Source organism: Sylvia atricapilla, chromosome 10 (genome assembly GCF_009819655.1).
Source record: "Sylvia atricapilla isolate bSylAtr1 chromosome 10, bSylAtr1.pri, whole genome shotgun sequence".
Taxonomy (NCBI): domain Eukaryota; kingdom Metazoa; phylum Chordata; class Aves; order Passeriformes; family Sylviidae; genus Sylvia; species Sylvia atricapilla.
Window position 1 is genome coordinate 14,249 of NC_089149.1, and position 23,327 is coordinate 37,575.

At 38.7% G+C, this 23,327-nt stretch overlaps 1 protein-coding gene across 4 annotated transcripts; it reads left to right on the forward strand.

Moving 5' to 3' along the window:
- The first annotated feature begins 356 nt into the window (after window positions 1-356).
- Window positions 357-22,588, forward strand: GYG1 (glycogenin 1). Of its 4 annotated transcripts, none has more exons than XM_066325587.1 (8): window positions 357-521; window positions 3,727-3,862; window positions 5,771-5,945; window positions 6,270-6,432; window positions 9,959-10,085; window positions 13,198-13,417; window positions 14,080-14,130; window positions 14,353-15,143. In XM_066325587.1, the coding sequence occupies exons 1-8, from the start codon at window positions 515-517 to the stop codon at window positions 14,512-14,514; spliced, it is 1,041 nt and encodes a 346-aa protein (XP_066181684.1). In that variant the 5' UTR covers window positions 357-514; the 3' UTR covers window positions 14,515-15,143. The 4 variants fall into 4 exon arrangements, with proteins under 4 accessions (XP_066181684.1, XP_066181688.1, XP_066181685.1 ...); XM_066325589.1 differs by lacking the exon at window positions 357-521 and adding an exon at window positions 4,312-4,498 and having other exon boundaries at window positions 3,815-3,862; XM_066325591.1 differs by lacking the exons at window positions 14,080-14,130; window positions 14,353-15,143 and adding an exon at window positions 22,418-22,588.
- The last annotated feature ends 739 nt before the right edge of the window (window positions 22,589-23,327 follow it).

Here is a 23,327-nt window from a genome sequence, read left to right on the forward strand (position 1 = left end):
GAAGAGGCAGCTCGGCGGATCTCATCCACCGGTACTAACATCTGCAGGGAGAGTGCCAAGAGGACGGAGCCAGGCTCTTCCCAGTAGTTTTAGTCCTTTTCCCGCAGGGCCATAGGAGCAACGCTCCTCGTGCGTAGTAGCACCGCCGCACCCAGCCTAAGCGACAGCACCCTGACACGGTCCTACCCTCTACTCGCGCAGTGCAGTATTTTGAAGCATTCCCAAGCTCCGCTTTTATCCGAGAGGCACAGGAGTGGGTGGGCGGGGGGGTAGGCCTGAAACCTCCCGGCGAGGGCGCAGTTCCTGCCCCGGAAGGAGGGGGGTGACGTGCCGCCGCTGCAGGAGGCCATGGCGGGGACTCCGCCCGCGGCGCCGCGGGGATTCCTCGGGGCGGGGCCTTCTCCTGCTGCCACGGACGTGCCGCTGCTGGCCCCGCCCCTATATAAGGGGCGGCCTCAGAGTGGCCCTGACTGCGGACGTCGCGACTCTGGCAGCCGACCTGCGTTCGGGCACCATGGCAGGTCAGTATACGCCCGCCTGGCTCGCGCCGCCCTTCGCGGGGGCCGCGGGCCGCGCTCGCGGAGCCGCCACGCGCCGCCGGCCGCGGGATCGCGGTGGCCGCGACTGCGCCTATTTTTAGGCAGCCGTCCCGGTGGCGAGCGGACTCCGGCTGGTGGGGGCAGGGGCTGCCCGCGGGGGGCGGTCCGAGCCGTCCCGCTGGGCGCCGCTGTGCGGTTTGAGAGGACGCGCACTGTGCCGGCTCTCTCCGCACCTACCTCGATGCTCTGCTCCAGACCCCGTCCCCAACGGGAGGGACGTAGCCAGCGTGGTGGGGGGCAAGATGGGCCGGAGAGGCCACGATAGGGCTACTGCGGCTCACAGGGGAAAAACCAGCCCTCTCCTGAGACGCCGGAGAGAGCTTATAATGTCTCTGATTTTGATATTTTGTAGTGAGTGGGTCCTTACTGGCTCTCCACGTACCTGTTGGTTCTTTATTCCGTTTTGTGGGTTTTTTTGTGTTTTTTTTTTTTTTTCTTTGTTTTGTTTTTTTTGGGGGGGGGTTTTGTTGTTGTTGTTGGTTTGGTTTTTCCCCCCGATTTTCACTGAAGTTGTCAGCAGAGTCGGTTTCATTTTCAGGTTTGGAAGCCTGCAGGAAGTCTGCCCCCCCGATGCATGACTTGATAAGATGTTCCCGTCTCTCTAGGAATCCCGTACTCAAAAAAAAAAAAAATTCAGATACACTAACTCAGAGAATAGGAGGAAAGGCAAGCACCTGTGAACTCTGGCTATGCCTACAAAAAATCTTCCAGGGGAATTTTTAAATGATGTGGGCCAAGCACTCCAGTAACCTCCAGCATACCATCAAATAAAAGATCGCAGCCTAGCTCAGACTTCCAGTATGCTTGTAGGTGTGTAAGGGCTAGCATAAAAACTCGTACGAAGAGATATTGTAGTCTGTGAACTTGGGCAGACAAAGAGGTCTCTGAAGTAGCATGGTTTTGTTTGGGTAAGTCAATTAGGAAGCTGTGCAACTGCCTCTTATGCTACGTGGTTTTGAAGACATACTGTCACATGTACTGAGTTCATTCTGTTTTGAGCCTAACAGCGGCTGTTGTCTAAACATAAAATTCTGTGGAGAATGTGTTTAGAGAGACCCACACAGCTGAAATACCTGTTGTTTAGGTAGAATGGTCTAGTCTTTTGCAGATATAACTTCCATAATAAGTACCAACTGATCTTGTCCAAATTGTAGCATGGGCTCATGTACTTACAAATGTACATAGTATAATATGTAGAACGTAGTTTATTCAAAACCTTGGAAAGTTATGCTGATTTAGATGACCTCCAAGTTGGCAATATTCACCTCCTCTCAGGCAGTTGTAAAGTTTCCTTCTAGAACTGGGATGCAGTAGGGGGCTTCTTAGCCTTTACTCCATCATTAAATTGACTTTATTTCTCTAGAGACCTTTGTGAGTGAATATTCAGTTTCAAGATGAAATGGAGTAGAAGTATACCTGCTAACAGGTCAATGAAGAAAAGACCTGTCTCTCAGTGGCAAGGTCACTTTAAGAATTAGTGTCACACTGCTGGAGGGGAAAAAAAAAAAAAAAAGCATCATTCAGATGAATGTTGGGCACAATCCCACTGTCTGCACTGGATTTTAAGTGAGCTGTCTGAGAGCATAGTGACAGACTTCCATATATTGAATAGCAACATGCAAATTACCCTGTGAAAACCCTGCCCTGTTAGGAGGATGTTTATACAGCTTAAAATGTTACACACTTGCCCTTTCAAAGAAACATAAAGTTGTTCTGCAGACTTGCTGAATATGAACTAGTACAAATAGGCAGCTAAAAGTGAATTGAAACAAAATATCTCTACTCCCAGCATTGTAGAAGCTTTTTTGATCTTTGTGATTGACCACTATAATCTAAATCCCTTGGGACTAGCTGGTTTTGCTGCTAAGCAAAATGGAAGGTTTTGTAGCTGGTCTATAGATCTTGCAGACCAGGTTTGCAGAGCTTATAGCAATTATGGTACATGATTGTCTGTTGTCAACTGTTAAGGGGATATTAAGTTAAAAAGATATTGATGATGACTGCCTCATAAACTTAGGAGTTGTGCCAAACAACAATTTTTCTGAAAGGAGTCAGTGCTTTAATCTTACTACTAGACTTGATAGTAAGCCTTTGAGTGTCCAGAGCTCTCACTCTGCTCTAACCTTGTTAACACCTTCCATAAAGAAAAGAAATCAAAGTTGCTAAAATATATTTGACTCTTGAAATTCTTAAGAAGAAACTATTTAGCTGATAGAGTGAAAAATGGATTGGTAGAAAAGAGCAGGCTTTGTAAAGTGATATAACTTTGAAAGTAAGTCTACATGAAAATAGTTAACAGTGAACTGAGAAACTTTTATAAGTTACTTGTTTGCTTTTTTCAGTCCCACTCTGGCAGTTTAAAGCAAATGAAAGAATGCAAAGTTTATATAATGGCTTCAATAAGTACTATATGGCAAAACAATCTGTCTTAAGCTATATTTAAGATACAGCTGGAGCAGAAGATTATAGTACCTCTTGTCTCAGAGTAAAAAAATGTACCTGCAGTTTTAAATTGCTTTTTGTATTACTAGTTACTTCCCATTTAAATATTACATTCTTGTGACAGAGCTGTGAGCATGGGTTGCAGAACAACTGATCTGCAAAATCCTGAGCTAGCAAAACTTAAAACTGTTGTCTAAGATATAATTCAATGCTTACTTTCATTTGAAAATTAAATGCAAGTTTTAGACTGCTTTAGCTTCTGGATTGAGAGCCGAACACAGAGAAACTCTATAAAACCCTACTAACTTTAGGCTAAATGCAAGCCCACAGACTCCAAACACTTTTTACATAATAGCGTGTAAGTGGCCTAAGTAAGGCTCTTTAGAACTTTGGATTGTCTCTACATTTGGCATGACTTGTTTGACCTGTGGGCAAATTTGAACTGGTGCTCTCTTTTAGCAGTCTTGATTTTGTGGGTCATTTTACTGCATTTTGCCGGGTGTCAAGTTACCAATAGCAAGTAATCTGCTTCATTGAGTCACATAGGAAAGCCCTATACAAAGAATTAAAGGGCACATTGTAGAAGTCCCACAGCATGACTACCTAACAATACTAGGTTTCTAAGGTATCTGTGTCAGAATGAAGTAGTGGATCATGCTAACTTGATCAAGTTCATTTCTTCCAGACCAGTCTTTTGTGACTCTAGCCACAAATGACTCGTATGTGAAAGGAGCCCTGGTACTTGGTTCATCCTTGCAACAGTACAGAACAACAAAGAAACTGACTGCACTCATTACTCCTCAGGTCTCAGATCTTATGAGGTAAGGTCACTTGCATACTTCAGACGGCAACAGTTCCTGCTGATGTGCAGGTTGAAAAATGGAAGTTAAATTCCTTAATAGTAACCTTTCGAAAATCTGGAAGCTAAACAGCTAATTTCAGCAGAACTCATCTATACTATCTGGAGTTCTCTAAGCTCTTCAGACATGAAACTGTTATGTTTTGGTGTGTTTTTTTTTTTCTTCCCGACTATGAGTTAAAGAAATAGTCTGCATTTAGAGCTCTAAGCCGTGACTTGATAATGATATTTCCTCTGGATTTGTGCTCTTTTGTAGTCCTACTTAGAATTGTCCAACAATGTGATATTGCCTGTGCATTTGTAAATGCTGCGTGTACGTGTGTGGAGGCGGGAGCAGAGAATTGGTATTTATTTGTTTTGCAGAAATATTCCCGATTGAGATAATATAACACAAGCTCTCTTGAAATCTAGCAGACACTTCATATTTTATCATGGAAGAAGAAAGCGAGTAGAACTAAAGTAGCACCTGAATCAACAGCTGAACAGAGGCATCTAACAAGGTCACCACAGTACATCAAATGAAATTAATAGGCAACTGCTTCCTACAACCTCCTTAGAATAGTCTCACTATGGAGTGGACTGGATTCTCTTTCCACATGTAAGAGGGTTAAAAAAAAAAAAGACAAACAATGAAACAGTTAATAACTATGGATAACTATGGGAACTACAGATGATAGGTCAAGATTCTCTGCATAAGGAAATAATTCTGAAAAGAGTTATCAATATATAGACACAATAGAGAGGTAAGTCAATAAAAAATGCAGCGACTCTCCCTCAAGTCTCCTGGCAGCTAAATGGTCATATCAATATTAAGATGTTGCATATAGGAACATCCATTCCAGCCTACTAAGTGAGTGTGCTCTTCTAAGATGAACCCTAAATGTAGCTATGTACTAGTGTAAGCCAGCTAGTACTGTGCCCTTAGACCAGTGATACCTACGTACCTAGTGGTTTAATAGGAACTTGCATTTCTCACCTTTTCTCTGCTAACAAAGTATGCCTGAAGGTCAGAAGCATTGTCCACACCAAACTGTCAGTATCAAGACTGCTTTGCAAGGCAGAGTTCCAAAACCCATTTACAAGCTCTGTGGCTCAAATTGTACTGGTAACTGCTGAGCATTCAAGATACACTGTAGAACAGTAAGAATTTACTGATGTTCATGCTGTTTTAAGCAGCATGAACTCCTTAATATCTTGAACTAATGGTAAGGCTGTATTGATGGTAAAGCAAAGGTTGGATATCTGCCAAAAAATTTCACTACACTGCCTGAAAGTTTGTCACTTTTTAGTGAATATGATAATGGCTCAAAAGCATTTCTGTACCCACAGCCATGACTAAGTCAGTCTTGAAAAGACTTTATGAGACAAAGTTTTAGCAACTGAGTCTAGTCAGATGTCTCAAAAGTCCCACATGTTACAAATCCAGAACAGTGTAAGTGTTGCATAAAACTTTGTCTCAGCTGTTTGGGATTCAGCTACTGTCCTGCTCAAGCTAGTCTAACAGCTTCCCCTTTCTTAATTGCCTGCTCAGAGTAGACTGTGAAGTTGACAGAAATCAGAGTCTGGATTTAAAAAAAAGCTTTGTGGAAAGTTTGTACTACATAGCTACGACTTACCAGACTTGGTAGCAATGCCAACTAAAACTCTGTGGAAGAAAATAAAACCCCAAGAGTCTTCTCTGTTCCCCAATATGAACTTCGTGGCAGACAGGTGTACTTCTGCATTCCAACATATGCAGTCAACTCTTACCTTTTTCAACAAAAAATATTGCCAGGTTCCCTGTAATTCCGCTTCTCTTTACAGAATCTGTCACATGGTCTGTTGTTGGAGTAACACTAGAACTAAATCTTGCCAATTGACTCTTCCCCAGGAGAGTGCTGGAAAAAGTCTTTGATGAAGTCATATTGGTAAATGTCTTGGATAGTGGGGATTCAGCACACTTGGCACTAATGAAAAGACCTGAGTTGGGCATCACACTAACAAAGCTTCACTGCTGGGAACTGACACAGTTTTCAAAATGTGTTTTCATGGACGCAGACACAATGGTAAGTGGCTGTCTAATTGTTCCTCTTGAAGACCTAGTATCAGGATTGTTGGATTTTTTCCTGTGGGTTGTTTTGTTGTTTCGTTTTTTTTTTTTTTTTTTTTTAAGAGTAGGGGTAATAGAAGCCTTTTACTAGATGGACAGTAAGAATGTGTGTTTAAACTAAATTAACTGTCATGAAATCTGTGGGGACTATTTCTGTAAAGTATTGTCTTCCGTAAAATGAACACTGATTTCATGTTTTAATGTTGATGCCAAAGTCCATTAAAACATGATACCACAATTCCTAACCTAAAAGCATTTTTTAAAACTCCTTTGCAATTAGGTTTTGTCAAATATAGATGAGCTTTTTGAGAGAGAAGAGTTGTCTGCAGCACCAGATCCAGGCTGGCCCGACTGTTTTAATTCAGGAGTTTTTGTTTACCGACCATCCATTGAAACATACAGGCAGCTGTTACAGTTTGCCACAGAGAAAGGCAGCTTTGATGGTATGTATTAATTTGTATTTCAGTGTAAGTTAGACCAAAATGCTAGCAGTAGTTGGGATAGCTCAGTAACCACATACATCTCATGGGGACTCTGTGTGATAGAATTCTCTGTGTAACTATGCAAAAATTGTATCCCTCTCAGAAACAGAGGCTATCATTACAATGTGTAGTAAAACTACTTTTTTCAGACTTCATGAAATAAAAACTGAGTTTGGCCTCCAGACTAAAAAGTGTAGAATCATATAACAAGAGATCATATTACAAGAAATGAAACTCCAGTATTATGCTTGAGACATTCCTAACATTCAAGGCTTTGGATGTTCTATTCTAACTCAAGCTGCTGTAGAAAAAATATAGTACTGGTCAACTTGAGCACAGCTTCAGAGAATCAAACATTTGAAGATACAGCTATCTCTTCATATGCTATGGGAAGGCTTCCCATCATTTATAGGCTGGTGACTGTCTCTTTCCCAATATCAAGTGCATGTAGTAGCCTTGGCTGCTTCCCACTATAGGTTACTTGGGATTGGCCACTGTACCAGGTTTAAGCTTGACAAGCCAAGTTCTGCTGTCCTGTAAGTCTACTAAATATGTTACTACAGATTTGCAACAGATTTGTTTACTGCAACAGATTTGTTGCAGTAAAAGTGTCTCGCTTGGAGATGGCTATAGTTAAAAGGCTTCTGAGTATCACTGTCTCCTGTTGCTTAGTTTCATTATGTAACTACTGTGGTACAAAACAAAGTCTAACTTCAAAAGGTACAGAAAAATATGCGGGTTAAAGACCATTTAATGGACCTCTCAGGTAGAAGGTAATGAGTTAGCCTGTTGACTTACCTCTCAGTATTTTGTGAAAAGTAAGATATCCAGATGTCACTTCTAGTCTATAGAATAATCCTTGTTACTGTAGGGACTCTTATGTGTGGCCTTCCAAAGGACATTAGTCACAGTTGCATGCTCAATGCTACCCAATGAAAATGAGTACTGCCATGTAATAAATGTCCGTACCTTGCTGTGCAAATTGATCACCAGCTATGACAAAATCTATAGCATAATTCTGAACCGTTGCATTAAAACAAACCCCCCCAAACCAACCAAAGAAACCAAACACCTTCCATTCTAGCCCCCCCACAAAGAAACCCCCAACCCCCACAAAAAGCAAACAAGCAACCAAAACCCCCACAACTGAATAGAACTGCTTTCACAATATGCTTTCTGATTTGAAAGCTAAAGCCATGTAGTGATGAAACTTCCTCTGTCCTAAATGCAAAGCAATTGTTGCAGCACTTCGTGATTGTTGCAGCAAAAATAGTGAGATAATTGTTTAGGTATCAAATTTCTAGAACTGTAATTTGTACCTCCACTTCAAAATTTACTTCTTATTAATAGTAGCACTGATCTGAGTAATGAGACTGTGGAGACCTAGAGCATCTGTATGAGCTACTGCTGAGCTCAGGATCTTGGTAGGGAGAAAGGGAATTGAAAATTAAATTGACCTAGCAAGTAATAAAAGGCTCTAGGAAACTTAGTAACAGAAACTTGTGAAGGGTTACTGCTTTTAATAGGACACAGGGATGCAAACTTAACAACCTGATGAACTGTGTGTAGGTTGAAGTCAAGCTACAAGTACCTTGTCTGCAGTAGGAGTAACCAGGGAATGGAAGACCTTCCAGAGCATTTCTTGCATGTAACAGCAGACAGGTGTCTCCTATGTAGTGCTGTTGTCCAGAAATGGCAGAATGATGGCTACTTATGTAGACATCTATTCTGTCTGTCTAAACTTCACGTTTCTAGATAATAAAGAACACATCATGCAACTAATCTAGATACCATCTTAAAGTAGTGGATGGGAAAGAAAAGTTTGGTTTTAGAAGAAATCTGGTAGTACTGCTACCTTAAGAATGCTGCTGTTGCCTAGACAATCCTCTGACTCTTTAGCCGGGGAACCAAAATAGTTGGTTTTAAAGTCTTGCTGTACTGTGCCTTCATATGTATCTGTAAATATATAGTTCATATAAGTAATGCTTGATTTTTCACCTTATGTCTGAGATCCTGTTTATGTAACAACACTCCTGCTGAAGTCTGAATTAGGACACCTAGATGCCACTTTCCTTGCGTGCTTTGGCATAAATGCATGCAAACTGAAAAAAAGGCTAGTATGTAAAACAATCTGAGCAAGAGAAACTCCTGTAGAGTAAGTTAAATACACTGTTGCTGCCCCTTAGGTTCTCTTAGGATGGATACAAGTTCTTCAAAAGTGCTTTCCTTCCTTTATGGATTGAGAGGCAAGTCAGAGGTTTGAAATTACTGCACTGAGTCTCCAGGCTGTTTCTCATTCTGCAATCTGCATGTATGCTGACAGCTGTAACAGGATACCCAGAATTTATATTTGTCAGTGTACTGTCTGTACATCTAAGTTTATGCCCAGCATCTAGATAGTTCAGCTGCAAAAAGCAAATCCTGCACAAACAGCACTGATGGTATAAACCTTAATATGGCCCTAAACGGAATCACAGCCCAATAAAAACCTTTTCCTGAGCCAGCAGAGACTGAGACCTTGAGGAAACAAAAGATTAAAATTAAACATTGTCTACTAACTAAGCTATCCCTTTACCTACTCTTTAGTAATGTTACTTCTGAATGCAGTGATAGGTGCAAGAGTACAGCAAGTGAAAGTTGGAGGACTCCATTCCATGTCCTTGAAAGATTGCCATTTAAAGACTAATCATATTCATTGTGATAAAGAATGAAGGGATATAAATAAACAGGTTTTTACTTCTCAGTTGCTACTTATAAGCTAGTCTGCTCTGGTCTGAAGGGTTTCGGTTTTTTTGGTTTTTTTTGTAGCTAATCTACTACTGAGATACTCTACTTGCAAACTAAGAGGTCACCGCTCTGAACACGGATTGTTATCCTCATTTAGTGGTTAGTCAGGAGATTTTTAGTACAGAACTAAGAGCACCTATTGTCTGTTGAAGAATTTGATGGAGTTTACTAGAGTTGCCACTAAGATTGTGTGCTTTTCTTATCATATCAGTGTGGAGGTAGGTGTATCTGGGACTGCAGGTCTAACAAGCCACTGACACCCTAACTCTGTCAGTGAGATGATGTTGGCCATACATCTGTAAACATAAGAAATAAAACTAATTGTTGCCATTTGATCTTCTGAGCTACATTTTCCTGAAGCTAAACAGTGCTCAGTTTTATTGTTTTATTGTGGGGGTTTTTTGCTGCCTTATAGAGATTGAACTTAAGGTGTAAAAGAAAATGAATGGCAGAGTTTGTGAGCAGCTTTCTATCTTTTAACAAAAGTAACCCCATACATACTATTTCGTTCTCTGCATTTTTGGAATATTCAAAGGCTGCAAGGTTTACAGGGTTGTTTACAAATAGAATTGTAGTGGTCTGTGCCAGACTTCTACAGGACATGATAACTGCATTACTAACTCTTACTTAGTAAGGTGGCTGAAAAAGATCCTTGAACAGCTGTCTGATGCTCGTAGCCTATTAATGCTCTCTCTTTTAGGTGCGGATCAGGGGTTATTAAACACCTTCTTCAGCAGCTGGGCAACAACAGACATGAGCAAACATCTACCGTTTATTTATAATTTGAGCAGCACTTCTGTATATTCCTACCTTCCAGCATTTAAAGCGTAAGTTGAAAACTTCAAGACGACTTTCAGAGCTTACATATTCTTAATTTCTTGTAACAGAATGAAGAGGCATGATGTGAGCTTACACAGGTTTTCTATGAGACTTTGACTCCTGTCACTCAAAATATCAAAATTTCTTCTCAAAAAAAAAAAGGTTGAATTGATGAAAGTCAAATGGATCATGTTAAGATAAACACAGAGAGACAGCTGTATCTGTAGCCTAAACAACTCATCCCTTGTGATAGCACTGAAATTGATTTAGAGTAAGAGCATTTGACACATCACTTGCAAAAATAACACTCCTCCAGTATAGGATACAATCTAGTACAGTTCTAACCAATAGCTGTAGGCTCTTGAATCAACTTAAGCTGAACTTCAGCATGTCTCTGGTGGTATCCTTCCCACTTAGATAACTTGCCCTTTTTTCACTCCAATTATTTAGGGTATTTAACAACCAGTAGCTATGGTTTCATCTAATCAACCTATACCATTCAAATATAAATGTGGTGAACAAAGATTTGTATCAAGCTAGAATTCTCTCCTAACAGTGTTTCTAGACCTCTGTCACTTCCTTAAGTAACAGCAAGATGGAACAAAGAATAAAGCCAACCAGATATCATTGTTTCCTCTGTGACAAAACCTGTATCGTCCCTAGCTAGCAGCATTATTTTGGCATGTGAGTAAACTGTGTGTCAGAAGCAGGGTCGCTCAAAGCGTTATAACAGTCCAGGAGAAAGGTGGCGGGGAGAAAGAAGGGAAACTGAAGTGTTACACAGAAACTCTTTATCTATTATGAGCTGCAGAAGTTGGAGGAAAGGGAGAGGGAAAGTGCCAAGTGCATAAAAACAGTCTGATCTCTGAATGACATCAGGTTACTAGTGTCTAAAGCAGCAGCTGGCATAAGCAGGGCTTGCTGGCTCAAGATCAAACTATGTCTTGTGATCAGAATACTATTTGGAATCTTGTCCTGCCAAAAGCGGAACACTTATTTAAAGAAATATATGCAAACCTCAGAGTGACTAAGTAGCTGGATAGCATTCGATAAACTAACATCTATTGTAAAGTATGCCCTCTTTCCATGGCTGGCTGCTAGTGACATGGTCTTCATTTTACAAATTACTTTGCCACAAAAGACTAATTGTATCTGTGAGCTCCTGACAAAAATTCTCTTTAACTGAATCAGTTGGTTCACTGAATTTGTCAGACCTTCAAAAATAGAATGCTGGAAGTGCAGCCCTTGTAAGTAACACTCCCTGCTCAATAGGTGGAACAAGTTCCCTCGGTTAAATCAGCAGCTACACTCCTGATAATCAGCAGTTGGAATATAGTGAAATTTAAACCTACTGACAGCAATAGCTAAGTTTTTTGCAGCTTTGTACAGCGAGACTAGATTTCACAGCAGTCTCAGTAATCCTTTTTCCAAAGGAAAATGCCAATTCATGACAAATGCTCTCTAACTTCAAAACATTGATGAAGGACTTTTCTGGGAGATGTGCAAAGACAGATTAGTTGCTGAGGCCAGTGTGGACATAAAGCTTCCTAACAGTTGAGCTTAAATGTCAAAATGAAGTATTGCAAGTCCAGAAAGTATCTAGAAGGCAGATGCTGAAAACATTGTGGAAGCCTGGCATCTGTTGCTCTGAGTGTAAGTGGACAGGATACCAAGAGTACACTTCTACATTTGCAACAAATGCCGCATGATACTTCCTATGCATTCTTTTCTCTAACTTAACTTCTCTTGATTTTTGAACAATAAGTTTCTTCAGAACAGCAGCAGCCTAAGATGAAGAAAACTCAGGTTGTTTAGTACTGTGACAGCTAATAAAACTAAGGTAGTCTCCTTATGTTAAATCTTGACTTTTGGGATTTAAAGTTAAAGCCCAGTAACTGACCTCTTGAAGACACTTTTTAAATGCAGTTAATGCAAATACTTGGCCTTTCATGCACATGTAGGCCTTCATTCTGCAATAAGCTTTGAACGTGAACATTGAAATATAGCCAAGGACCTTAAAATAGTATGAAACCCACAACCCCATCCAAATACTTGGTTTGAATATTCCATGGCTTTTGAAACACACCTGTGTTGTCTCCATGCATAAAACTCTTTAATGTCTGAGTCCCGGTTGAAATGATCAGCATCTGCTTAATAAAAGATTAGACAAGCTACTTGATTTTACTCTCCATAACAGTTGAACTATGTTGACACCAAGTGCACTAGGTGAGATACTCACTGTTAGCAGAGAGACTAGTATTGCTTGTTCACAAAACTGAATCAAGCTGAAACCTAGTTCTGGAACTTTAGGAGAATGACATGAATGTTGTCTCTTTCAGCATTAAGTTCTTTACCTGTGAAGAGGTGCATCTCTTCTATACTTTTAATACAGAAGAATATACTGATAACAGTTCGGACAAAGCTAGAAGTCCGTATTGAAAATGGAGTTTAAATGGTTTCAAAAAGAAACAAAAACAACCCACTACCAAACCCACGCATGGCTGCCCTAAGGTTATGTAGGAAGTAAGGGTTATCTAACAAGACCCTGCAGCACTGAGATCAGGAGTCTTCTGAAATGCCTTGGTTATACAAAGTTATTATTTTGCAGGGACATGGTCTCCTTGCAGCAGAGCCATCCAATGATCCATTTCTAAAAGGCTATAAACTGAAAGGGTAACTCTTAACACTGACCCTTCTCCATATAATACTTGTAATGCTTAACTCTGTGGCATGCTGACTTTTGGAGTAGAATCTTTTTCACTTTTAAAACCAGTTCCGATTGCAACGGCTGCTTGAGACTGGTCTCTCCTGAGCTATGGACATCACCCTAAAGACTTGAGTTGTCTGTAAGTATTTAAATAGCCCAGACCACTAGGTTTTGGTTGTATTCTGACTAGTGTAATGTAGAATTCAGTTTGCATTTTTTTCTGTTGTATTTCAATGCTTTCAGTCCCAATAGACATTGGCAGTTTGATCATTTAGCATTTAGCCTCCTAAATATATTCATAGTTCTGTTTTCTGGACAAATACAGAAATAGCAGGTTAAAAAAAGTTTACCAGTCAAAACTCATTTTCTAGACACATGTACAAACTGACCTCTAAAATTTTTCTGCCCAACAGCTTTGGTGCAAATACTAAGGTGGTGCATTTCCTGGGAAGCACAAAGCCGTGGAACTATACATATGACTCCAGAACAAAAAGCATAAAGGGCAACATGGATGACCCTAAAATAGTTCACCCAGAATTCCTCAACATGTGGTGGGATACTTACATAGCTGATGTTTTACCATTACTAGAACAGCATGGAATTGTTAAAGAAAATACTACAGGGGTAAATATGGTACGTGCTCTAATAATTTTGTATATCCATACCTAAGTATGGATGACAGGTTATTTACCATTGCATCAATTTCCCTTCCTTCTGTCCACCTCAAAGCATGGGTGTGGTTTAGTTTGTGGGATGCAGGGTATTTTAGTTTTGTCCTTTTAAGCTTGGAATAAATAATACTACAAAAGAGAAGCATGCTAGACAGTTCTTGGACCTAACCGTATGCTTGCCTAAAACAAACTATGTATGTAGTTAATGTTGCACCAGGTCTTATACTGTAGTAACTTCTTTAATGTATACAGAGAAGGGCCTAACTCTTAATGTGTTGCAGCTGATAGGGTTCTCAAGCAGAAGAACCCCAGTTCAGCATGCAAATATGTATGTACAGGTCTTGCATGGTGAATAACATTTAGGTAAGCCTAGGATACCTTGAGAATCAATACTTATATCGACAGGCAGTGATGAATGCCAGTACTGATTAAAACCAAAGTAATGCTTCTAACTCTACTTCTCATTCACAGAGTTTAGTAGCCTGCATCTGACTGCAGACTTCTTAGTCTCAGCTTAGTACATGGGCCAGTTTAAGTTCTCAGCCTTTCTAAGACCAAAGTTACTGATCTCTTGAGACGTGCTTCTCTTGGTAATCTTGCATCTTTCTAACAAACTATTTGCAGCTGTCTGGCTTGGTCTATACTCTGGTTCTCTCTTGTGGCTTCTGTAGAGAGGTATGAAGAACTTAAACTTTACTTTTTTTCCTTTTTATTTTCCCTTGCTAACTTCTATAACTCTGCTTTGTGATTTTGCTAGGAAAGCTACCCAATCCCTACCCACTGGCAATGCTTGCTACTGTGCATGATAACATCTACTTTGTTGGTCCATTCTATGGCCTGTTGTTTGCTTTAGCTGTACAAAGTATTTCTATATTTTTACTCTGCCTTTCCTTTTAGGCAGAAGTTACAGAGGCAGTGTCCCACATATCAGTATCACCGCTATTACCAACTGAATCTTCGGAAGAACGCAAGGAACGGTGGGAACAGGGCCAAGCTGACTATATGGGAGTGGATTCCTTTGACAACATCAAGAAGAAACTTGATACCTACCTTCAGTAGAAGTGCCTGTCTCAAACAGTGGTGATGCAAGGACTTGTTCCAGAACTAACAGCTAGAAAGGTATAGATGGTGGTCAGTTACACTTGCTAGTAGCTTGAGGAAAAACTTCTTGGCTGAAGGCCTCTGCAGTGCTACAGATGAAGACTGAGCAAAAGCTAGGAAGCAGAATCCTTGGGCCACCTATTACTGCCCAATTTCCAAGTCTCCCCACTAGATAAAACCAGGTATTTTCAGCCTAAAATTTCTTCTGTTTTGATCAATTGGCTCAACCTATTCTTTAAACTGGGTTTGTTACCTCACCTCATTAAGATGATTAGCATTGATTCCTTTGCTTGCTGTTCTAGATGTAAAATCTAATTCATGGGATTGCTCATACACTGGAGTGGTAGCCATTCTGCTTTACCATAAATGTATTAATGACACTGGAATACATACAGTTGTAACAGTAATAGCACTGCTTTGCTCTTCCAGTCACAATTGCACTGAAATTTTGACCAGGTTCTTACGCACAGTGCCTGCAGCATGGCAGAATGCGTTTTTCAGTTCTGTATACTATGGGACTAGTAAACTGAGTTTTATCTGTTCCTTGCAATGTTGCACTTGATACAAAAATAAACAGTTGTCATGCACTTCTGTCTTCCCTAAACTCTTGAGCAATTAAAAAAAAGGAGCTCCAAAGCAGTCTAACTAAAATATTCAACAGGTATAAATACCCCTTAAGCTTTGCTCATGCTACTCAAGCTCTCATTAGCAAATGTCCAGCTTTTAGTTTGTAATTATTTAGAAGTTTACTAGACAAATTACTTAGTCATTTGCCAGGGAGCTGTTTAGGGCAAATCCCTGTATTAGCTTGCCATAAATATAGGACAGGGCACTGGAGAAAGTACCTGCTGAAGCTGCTTACATTGAAGTTTGGGAAGAAGGCATCTTTCTTTCAAGTGACTAAAGAAACATCATCTCTAATGTAAGCCCTGTAGGCTGACCTTAGTCTTGAACACAACTGTGATGGTACTTTGTCAAAGAAAGATTACATAGCTGCTTAAGTAACTGCACCTACCCCGGTAAGCAAAACTACTCTTTCCATGTGTAAAGACAGTAAAAGAAAGTGCCTTTTTTGCCACACTCAGGCTACATGTACTGACATGGAAAAGCAGTAAAAATAGAGCATGCTGATGACAGACAGAGATTGGCTGTCATCTGTACTAAGGTTTAGATCTATTCTTTAGTCAAAAGTCTAAACAGATCAAAATTAGTATTCTTTGACAGCTATACCTTGTACTAATCCAGAACCACTAAGAAAAGATTGCTTCATTATTTCCTTGTAAAGGAGGATTTTGGCTGGAATCTAATGATGGTGCTAAACCTTTACCCTAGAAATAAACAATCAACAAGATCTCACCATTTGCTGGTAAAGCAGAAGACATAATACAAGTGTAAGGGTTGGTCTGTTTTAACTTGTTTTCACTACTTAATTAGTCTATGATTTAGTTGGTCACCATTTAGGAAAAAAGCTAAAGTATGAGGTTCGAACCAAAGTAGCTTGTAGCTACTTAAAAGAACATAGTATCTGAACTGCCAGTTGTAACTAGCCCTTTCCTATATGGGTTTTCCTTTTGCTGTGGTGGGGTTTTTTGTTGTTTTTTTGTTTTGTTTTTAACAGATAGGTTTGAAGTTGTGTGAAAGCAGGAGGGATTACTAGTTACAGTCTGTAAAGACAAAAGTGTACTTTATCAAACAAATATTGGAGAGTTCTGACTACTCTATGGAAGGTGGTAAAATACTCTTTTTAAGCTAAACAGTCTAAATTTTCCTCCCCTTGTCTGTATTCATGCTTGAGAATAGGCACATTTACTTCTTTTTAAGCTTAGTTGGAGAGGACCAAGAAAGTAGACAAGTATGATACTTATTACCTGCCTGAAAATTTGGTCTAGCATGTAAGTTTTGTTACATTAATACAGTAAGATAAAGAGAGATGCTGAATAAGATGAAAACCAGCATGTTTTGGGTTAACAAATATGGTTAGTGAAGAAAGATAACCTGTGAAAATTATTCTGTTGTAGCCTCTGTAACTCATAGGATGATCAAGTGCTTACCACAGCCTCAGGAAAGGTATGACATCTATACTAAATTCTATGCAGCTTATTTTCAATAAAATGACCTGTATGTCATTATTTGCCACTATTTCCTCCATAATCGCTGCAGGCAGCTTTTGCAGAAAAGCAGAGCTCCCTTTTTATTCCTTGCAATAGCATCACTCGATACATCAAGAAGTTTTCTGCTCTAATCTGAAGGTACTCAAAAGAGCACTATACTCTAAACATCATTATTCAGATGAATCACAGTGCTGCTTAGATTGCAACTCAGAGTGGAACTTCATTTGCCATTATGAAGCCTATCTAAGGTATTCCTTAAATGGTGACAACTCAGAGTAACTCTTAGAAGATTAAGAAGCATTTTTTTCCATACACATCTTTATTTTATGTATAGGGTAAAAAACAAACAAAACAAAACCAAAAGAAACAAACAAAACCCAACCAAGACCAGAATGATAGACTGCTAACTCAATCTTTGGAATTAAAAACAATTCCAAAAGCTTACTTCTAGAACATACTGTTCAAACTCCATGAAAGAGAATGCCAAAAGCCAAAGACTACTTACAGGTCATCAAAAGCAGAAAAAAAAAAAACCCTAACAGCCCGAACACCAAGGTATTTAACCACCTGTTAACTGAACAGCTCTATCAAAATCAGACAGGACTTTTCTGTGCTCAGCTTTTACCTCTTTTCTCTCAGTTACATTAATGGCTTTCTTTGGAGAGATCATAAAGCTTAGTACTTCCTTCGGTAAGTTATATGTGGCTTTGGAACGTGGAAATCATAATCTAATAGATAAAAACAAAATTAGTAATTGTTTTCAGCTGTTTTCATAATTGTACTAAGCCATTTTGCAAAATGTCAGCATATTTTTACATAAGTGATGATGTAGCTTGACTAGCCCTAGAAACGGTTCTCTCGCCTGTGAAATTTTTACTTGGAAAATGAACATTAAAAAAGGCCAAATCCCCCTTTCATAATTGCAAATTATTTTTCAGCTTATCTCTAAATATCAAAATCCAAACCAGAAAAACCCAAAGAAAGTTTAACTTACATAAACTCTATTAAAAAAAAAGAAAAAAAAAAGGGCAAAAAATCCCCCAAACAAACACACACACCCCAAACAAACAAAGCCGCTATCCCCCCCAAAAACTAACCCCAAAAAACCCCCTCAAACCCCAACTTCAATCAGGTTTACTTCTGTTCTCTTGTTCTTTTTCAGCTTTTCACTGACAATCAGATACTGGGGTTCATGCTGTCTTCGTTTGTGTCCTTGTAAATCTTTCTCTAACAGACTTAAAGTATGCCTCTCTTCATAGCTAAGGTGCTGGCTCTCCAAAAACTGCATCAGTTTGTTAGTTTGCTTGTTTTTAATTCCTTTCTCTGTTCTTTCATTAGCTCACCTGTTCCAAATTGTAGACATCTTCCCTTAATTTCTCAGTCCTTTTCCATTTCCTATGTTTGCAATTCATCTTACAATCTGCTGGTTGATATTTTCAGACACAAGAAAGGCTTATACAAGCTTTACAGACTCCATTTCTCTGCTGCCAAATACACTTCCCAAACGTAAACAGTACCTAGATACAGCAATCTCTGCCTCCAATTTGAAGTCTGTGCATCACAGTGAAGGGAGCAAAATGTTAGGTAAACACGTATCAGAAGACAAGAATCAAATGGAAAGAAAGAAAGAAAGACATAAATATTCAACTAATACTCAACTGAGCTTCTTCAGCGCTGATTTTTGCTCTGTGGTACATGAACAGGTGTAGTTTATCAAATTCTTCCTGCATAAGTCAAGGGGCATGCAGATGAGCATTCCATTAAGACATATGTAAAGAAGTGAAAAACATGCCATTTTTCCACTACAAGAGGAAAAGCAGTACAGGAAAACTGTTAGAAAGCTGGCAGCTATAAACTAATTTATTTGTTTTAATTTATTTTGTAAGGACTAACTCATTCACTGACATGAGTGGATTAGATTCTACTTTGCATATAGCATGGTCTTATTGTTCAAAGTGTCTGTTGAAATTACTAGATAGCATGCTGTCAATACATGCCTATGATTCTAGCATTTTATTCAAAGAAACTTTACTTTTACAAAAATCATTGGAGTTCTGTTAAGGTAAAATATTAAAAGAAAGTATTTTACAAATTTAAATATTTCCTTATTACAGACTCCTGGGAAGTAATCATCAGAGGAACTCCCTCCTGCACCTGTGTATTATTCAGAACTAGTAAAAAACACTTTAGAATTTTGAATTAAATACCATCTTTGGACATAGCCTGCAAAAGTAAGAATTCCTTATGAAGTGTCACTGACCACCTTTTCTGAAACAATCGGTGCAGATGATCCGTTTGTTTATCAGGCAATACTAAGATAGAAACATGAAACTAATTCATTTATAGACAGTTTTGTCTGAAGGAGAAGACATTTGTTACCTTTTATTACCTTTTCACCTCTAAAATGAGATGAAACGCTTGTAGGTTAGAATGCATGAATATGCATTTTGGTTTTGGAGGTGTTTTTTGTGCTCTTATCCATTATACAAACAAGCAGCCTTTTGAAAAAATGAACACTGGAAAATTTTCAGGCATTTGTGTGCTTCTAAATTAAGATTTAGGAGAAAATTTGTTTTTATCATTTATCTGAAGCATGTGTATTTTGAGTACAAAGACAGCAAAACTGAAAATTAGCATGGGACATGCAACTTGAAGAGAAGTATTATCCCAAATATTAAATATGTTATTTATGCAAAATACCACAGGATCAAGCTATAAATCAATCAGAGCCTTAATTTCGTTAAATATTTTTTGTTTTATTTCACTTGCTGAAGGCTTTTTGGTACCAAAGGCTCCTGCTGCAAGTTCCCTCTTTTTGTTCTGAATTTTCAGGATATTTTCTTCTACTGAATCCTTCACAATGAATCAAAATACAAAAAAAAAAAAAAAAAAAGAAAAAAACAGAGAGAAAAGAAAACCCAAAAAACCCCATAACACTGAAATAGAGATGTTATATTTCTCTAAATAAAAGTTTAGGGTGAGATATTTAGATATTCCAGAAAAAATTCTTGGGAGCTAAGTATCCCAAGTACAGTTACATTATTTAGCTATTACTTTGTAAACACAGAGAAAAGGGTTGTAAAGCAGTTGGAGCAGTTGATTTTTTTGGTGCTTTTTTTGTTTTAAACATTTATTGGAAGGCTATCTATCTCTTCTCTGCTACTTTTATTAGAAGAGAACCTGGCTTCAATTTTCCTAGTAATATTTTTGTGATGGAATATTAATGAGGTAGGCTGGCTGCTCTGCCACAGCTAAATAAGCCGCTGCTATGACAATGACAAAAGTGTTCTACATACCTTCAAGATAATGAACTGTAATAGCCAGGCTAACCAACTGCTATACTACCCCATTTGAGTCACTCCAAATAGCTTAACAGAGATATTTAATTTCTAATATTAATATCTTACATTCAAAGCACACTTCAACAGTCACTCCACAATTTAGTTTTACTGGTGAGACTGTGATAGCACAATTATTTTTAAAATACCGTAAAGCTTCTCAGAAAATAATTATTGATTCATAACCAGAAAACTGTTGGGATCATCTTTCACCCTAGTAATAACAGCATTATGCTTCTGACCCAGCATGTGACGCCTGTCAAAACACTGGTGTTTTGCAGTGGGATTCCAAACTATTAGTAGCAGCAATGAACAACTTAAATAACCTCCCTTCAAAACATAGTAGTTTGCACGTGGCATCACCTCTTGAACAAATATTGCCTGCAGATGAATTACTCCCTGCCTAATGTCTTACTCTTTAAGTATTCTGCTATAAAGAAAGCTTTGAGACCTTCTGGTTAGATGTTCATAACAAGCAGGAACTTCAGGTAAATGCTTTAAAAACAGAAACTGTCAGGAGTCTAGGAGACATCAAAACAATCCTGCTATTTTAATTCTGAAACAAACACTGCATATACTGATTCAGTACCTGATGGCAAAATCTAAATCAGCTGTTACGCAAGAGTAAACTAGAATGCTAAGAAAGCCCGCATATGCTTTCATTAGTATATACAATAATCACCATGTTAGGTAAATAAGAAATTTTGCTGGACACAAAACAGTAGTGTAGCTGTTACTACTTATACTTTGAATGTACCAATAAATGAAAGGATCTGTGAAATGCCTAGTCTGTGATCTGCATTTTCCCAGCACATTTTATCTATCTAGAGGTATAGTACTACTAGTTCTCAGATATTAGATACTTAAGTCTACATCAACTGTAATAATGTTCCGTCTCTGATAAGCAAGTCTCGTGCAATGGGCTCACCTTGTCATGTCACCCACATGCTGCAAATTGTCTAAGAATTTTTCTTAATGACTTGTTTTAGATTCTAAGAACCTCTGATGCCTACGCACACTCAGAGACATCAAGCTGCAAGATAAAAGCCAAACAAGTCTTGTTTCTCCAATCTGTGTAGTAAGCAAAAGAGCAACAAATTATGTCTTTGTCACTGCAAGAGGAACATTCCTGGCAAGCTATATATGGCAAACTGTTCCATTATTAATCTCACTGTATAAGAACAACATGATGTCTGGAGGAAAGACCTAGCTCAAACATGCAGAAGTATGTTCCATTCTATTTTTGGTGTAGTCAAGAATGACTGAAGTGCACTACTTTCACACTTCTCTCATCAGTCCAGCACAGGAAAAGTGAATTGCAGAACTTCTATACCTTTCTGCAGTATCTTCTACAAAGGATACTTATTTTACATTGGAAAATACTTTAAAACCTGAGCCTTCCAGAAATATCTGTATACTTGTGATACTCTCACATTAAAGGTTCATATTTCTTCCTAAAGGTGAGAATTTTGCATCTATGATTGTATTAATACAAACAAACAATTTTAAAAGGGAGGGGGGCACAGGGAGAAGGTAATCTATGGTTGGATAAATAGTTCTTCCTTGCACTGTGGTAGTACACCTCTCAAAGAAGGAATGCAGACCTCAAAGCTATATTTCTACAGTAAGTCCACAGAACTTGAAAAACTGGTTACTCCACTGGTATTTTTGTTTCTTAAATCCTATTATTGCTGCTAGTACACTTCAAGGAATGCTGATGCATGAATGAATCTCATTTGGCACTGATTATTCAAAAGTGAGATCATAAAGGATCATGTGAACCCACTGCTCCTCCATCAAACACAAGTAGTCACCCACTGCCATTTGGGATGGTTAGCATCACAGGATGGTTATCAGCAGGATGAGAAGTTGCTGTTCAGTGGTGTATAAAGGCAGCAATTATATTTGGCCCTGGGTTGTTAGGTATACCTACAGACTGTAGATGACTTGGTGCTAGCAATGCTTAACTTATTTTCTTACAACTGCTTGCCACAATACAATGAATTCATTATACCTCATTCGTTATCTTCACAGAAGATTAGAATTCTCGTGCAGTTTCCGCAAGTATTCAGAGAATTGTTGAAAAAAAGAAAGAAAAAGCAGTGGTCAGACTTGATGGCAATATGGTAGTGTAGGTCCCTTCCAACTGAATGGATCAGTGCAGTCCATACAGAGACAATATTTGTGAAAACACATTGCGATTCATGAAAGAATTGTTTCATGGCAACTTCTCTATACTCTTATTAATACTAATTTCTTTCATTTATTAAATAAATAGCTTTTGTCTTCATAGTGTTAATGTCACTGACCTGATGTCTAAGCTACTACTTTCTCTTTACTATTGGCAGTGACATATGCCCAAGTCCAAAGCTAAACTATTGTTTTAACTTACTCTGTTTCTTTCAAGTGCAGATTTTGTTTCAGTTTCCAACTGCCAAAAAACTTGGGAATTACAGCAGAGGAGTGAACAGGGGGAAGGAAGGAAGTGAGTAGAACGCCCTTAATCTGGTACAATGACACAACACATGAACCAATTTTTCTAAGAATACCACTTTGCTGTCAATAAAGGTAAATTACATTTTTATTCCTTACAAATAATTTTGCATTTCTGAGCGCTTTAATGAAAGGAAAAAATTTCTTAAAGGTAGGTATTACCAGTCTTCCATGACCACAAAATGTAACCTCAGACTAACATCTTAATTTATAAATAAATTCTCAGTAATAACAGAAGAGACTAGAGCAGACAAGCACTACCTCAAATATATACTGTTCCTGAAACTCCACTTTATGGCTTTTGAAGTTCATAAACAACAAATAGAAAGCCTCATTCAAAAGTGTCAGAAAGAAAGAGAGATATGAAGAACAAACACATAACATGCTACACGATAAGGTGTCACACCACTCTGCTAGTAGTACTACTAGCATTCTTTCTACTTACAGTAAATAAATGGACAGCACAAAAATACAGTGTTAAAACAAGAAGATGCTAGGGAAACAAATGAAGAAAAGTCCTATTTCCTATTTGTCTTTTATACAGATCCTCATCAGTGTCATTCTCTCTCAGATGGGCTTTCCTTCTGCCTCTTGGGAGAACACCAAAGAAGCTTCACCTAGGTTAGGCCATATCACTATGAACAACCCATTACTCACAGGATCCATTAAAAACACTAGGAAAGCTGCTGTCACATTTCATCCAACTTCACCCACTTTGAGAAACAAAAGCATTATAGTTCAGGACCCTGCTTGGTTGTTTTGGAAACAACAAACTGCTTCCATTCTTTTCTTCTGTGCCATTGACCCATCCAAATGAGTAAAAGCAAAC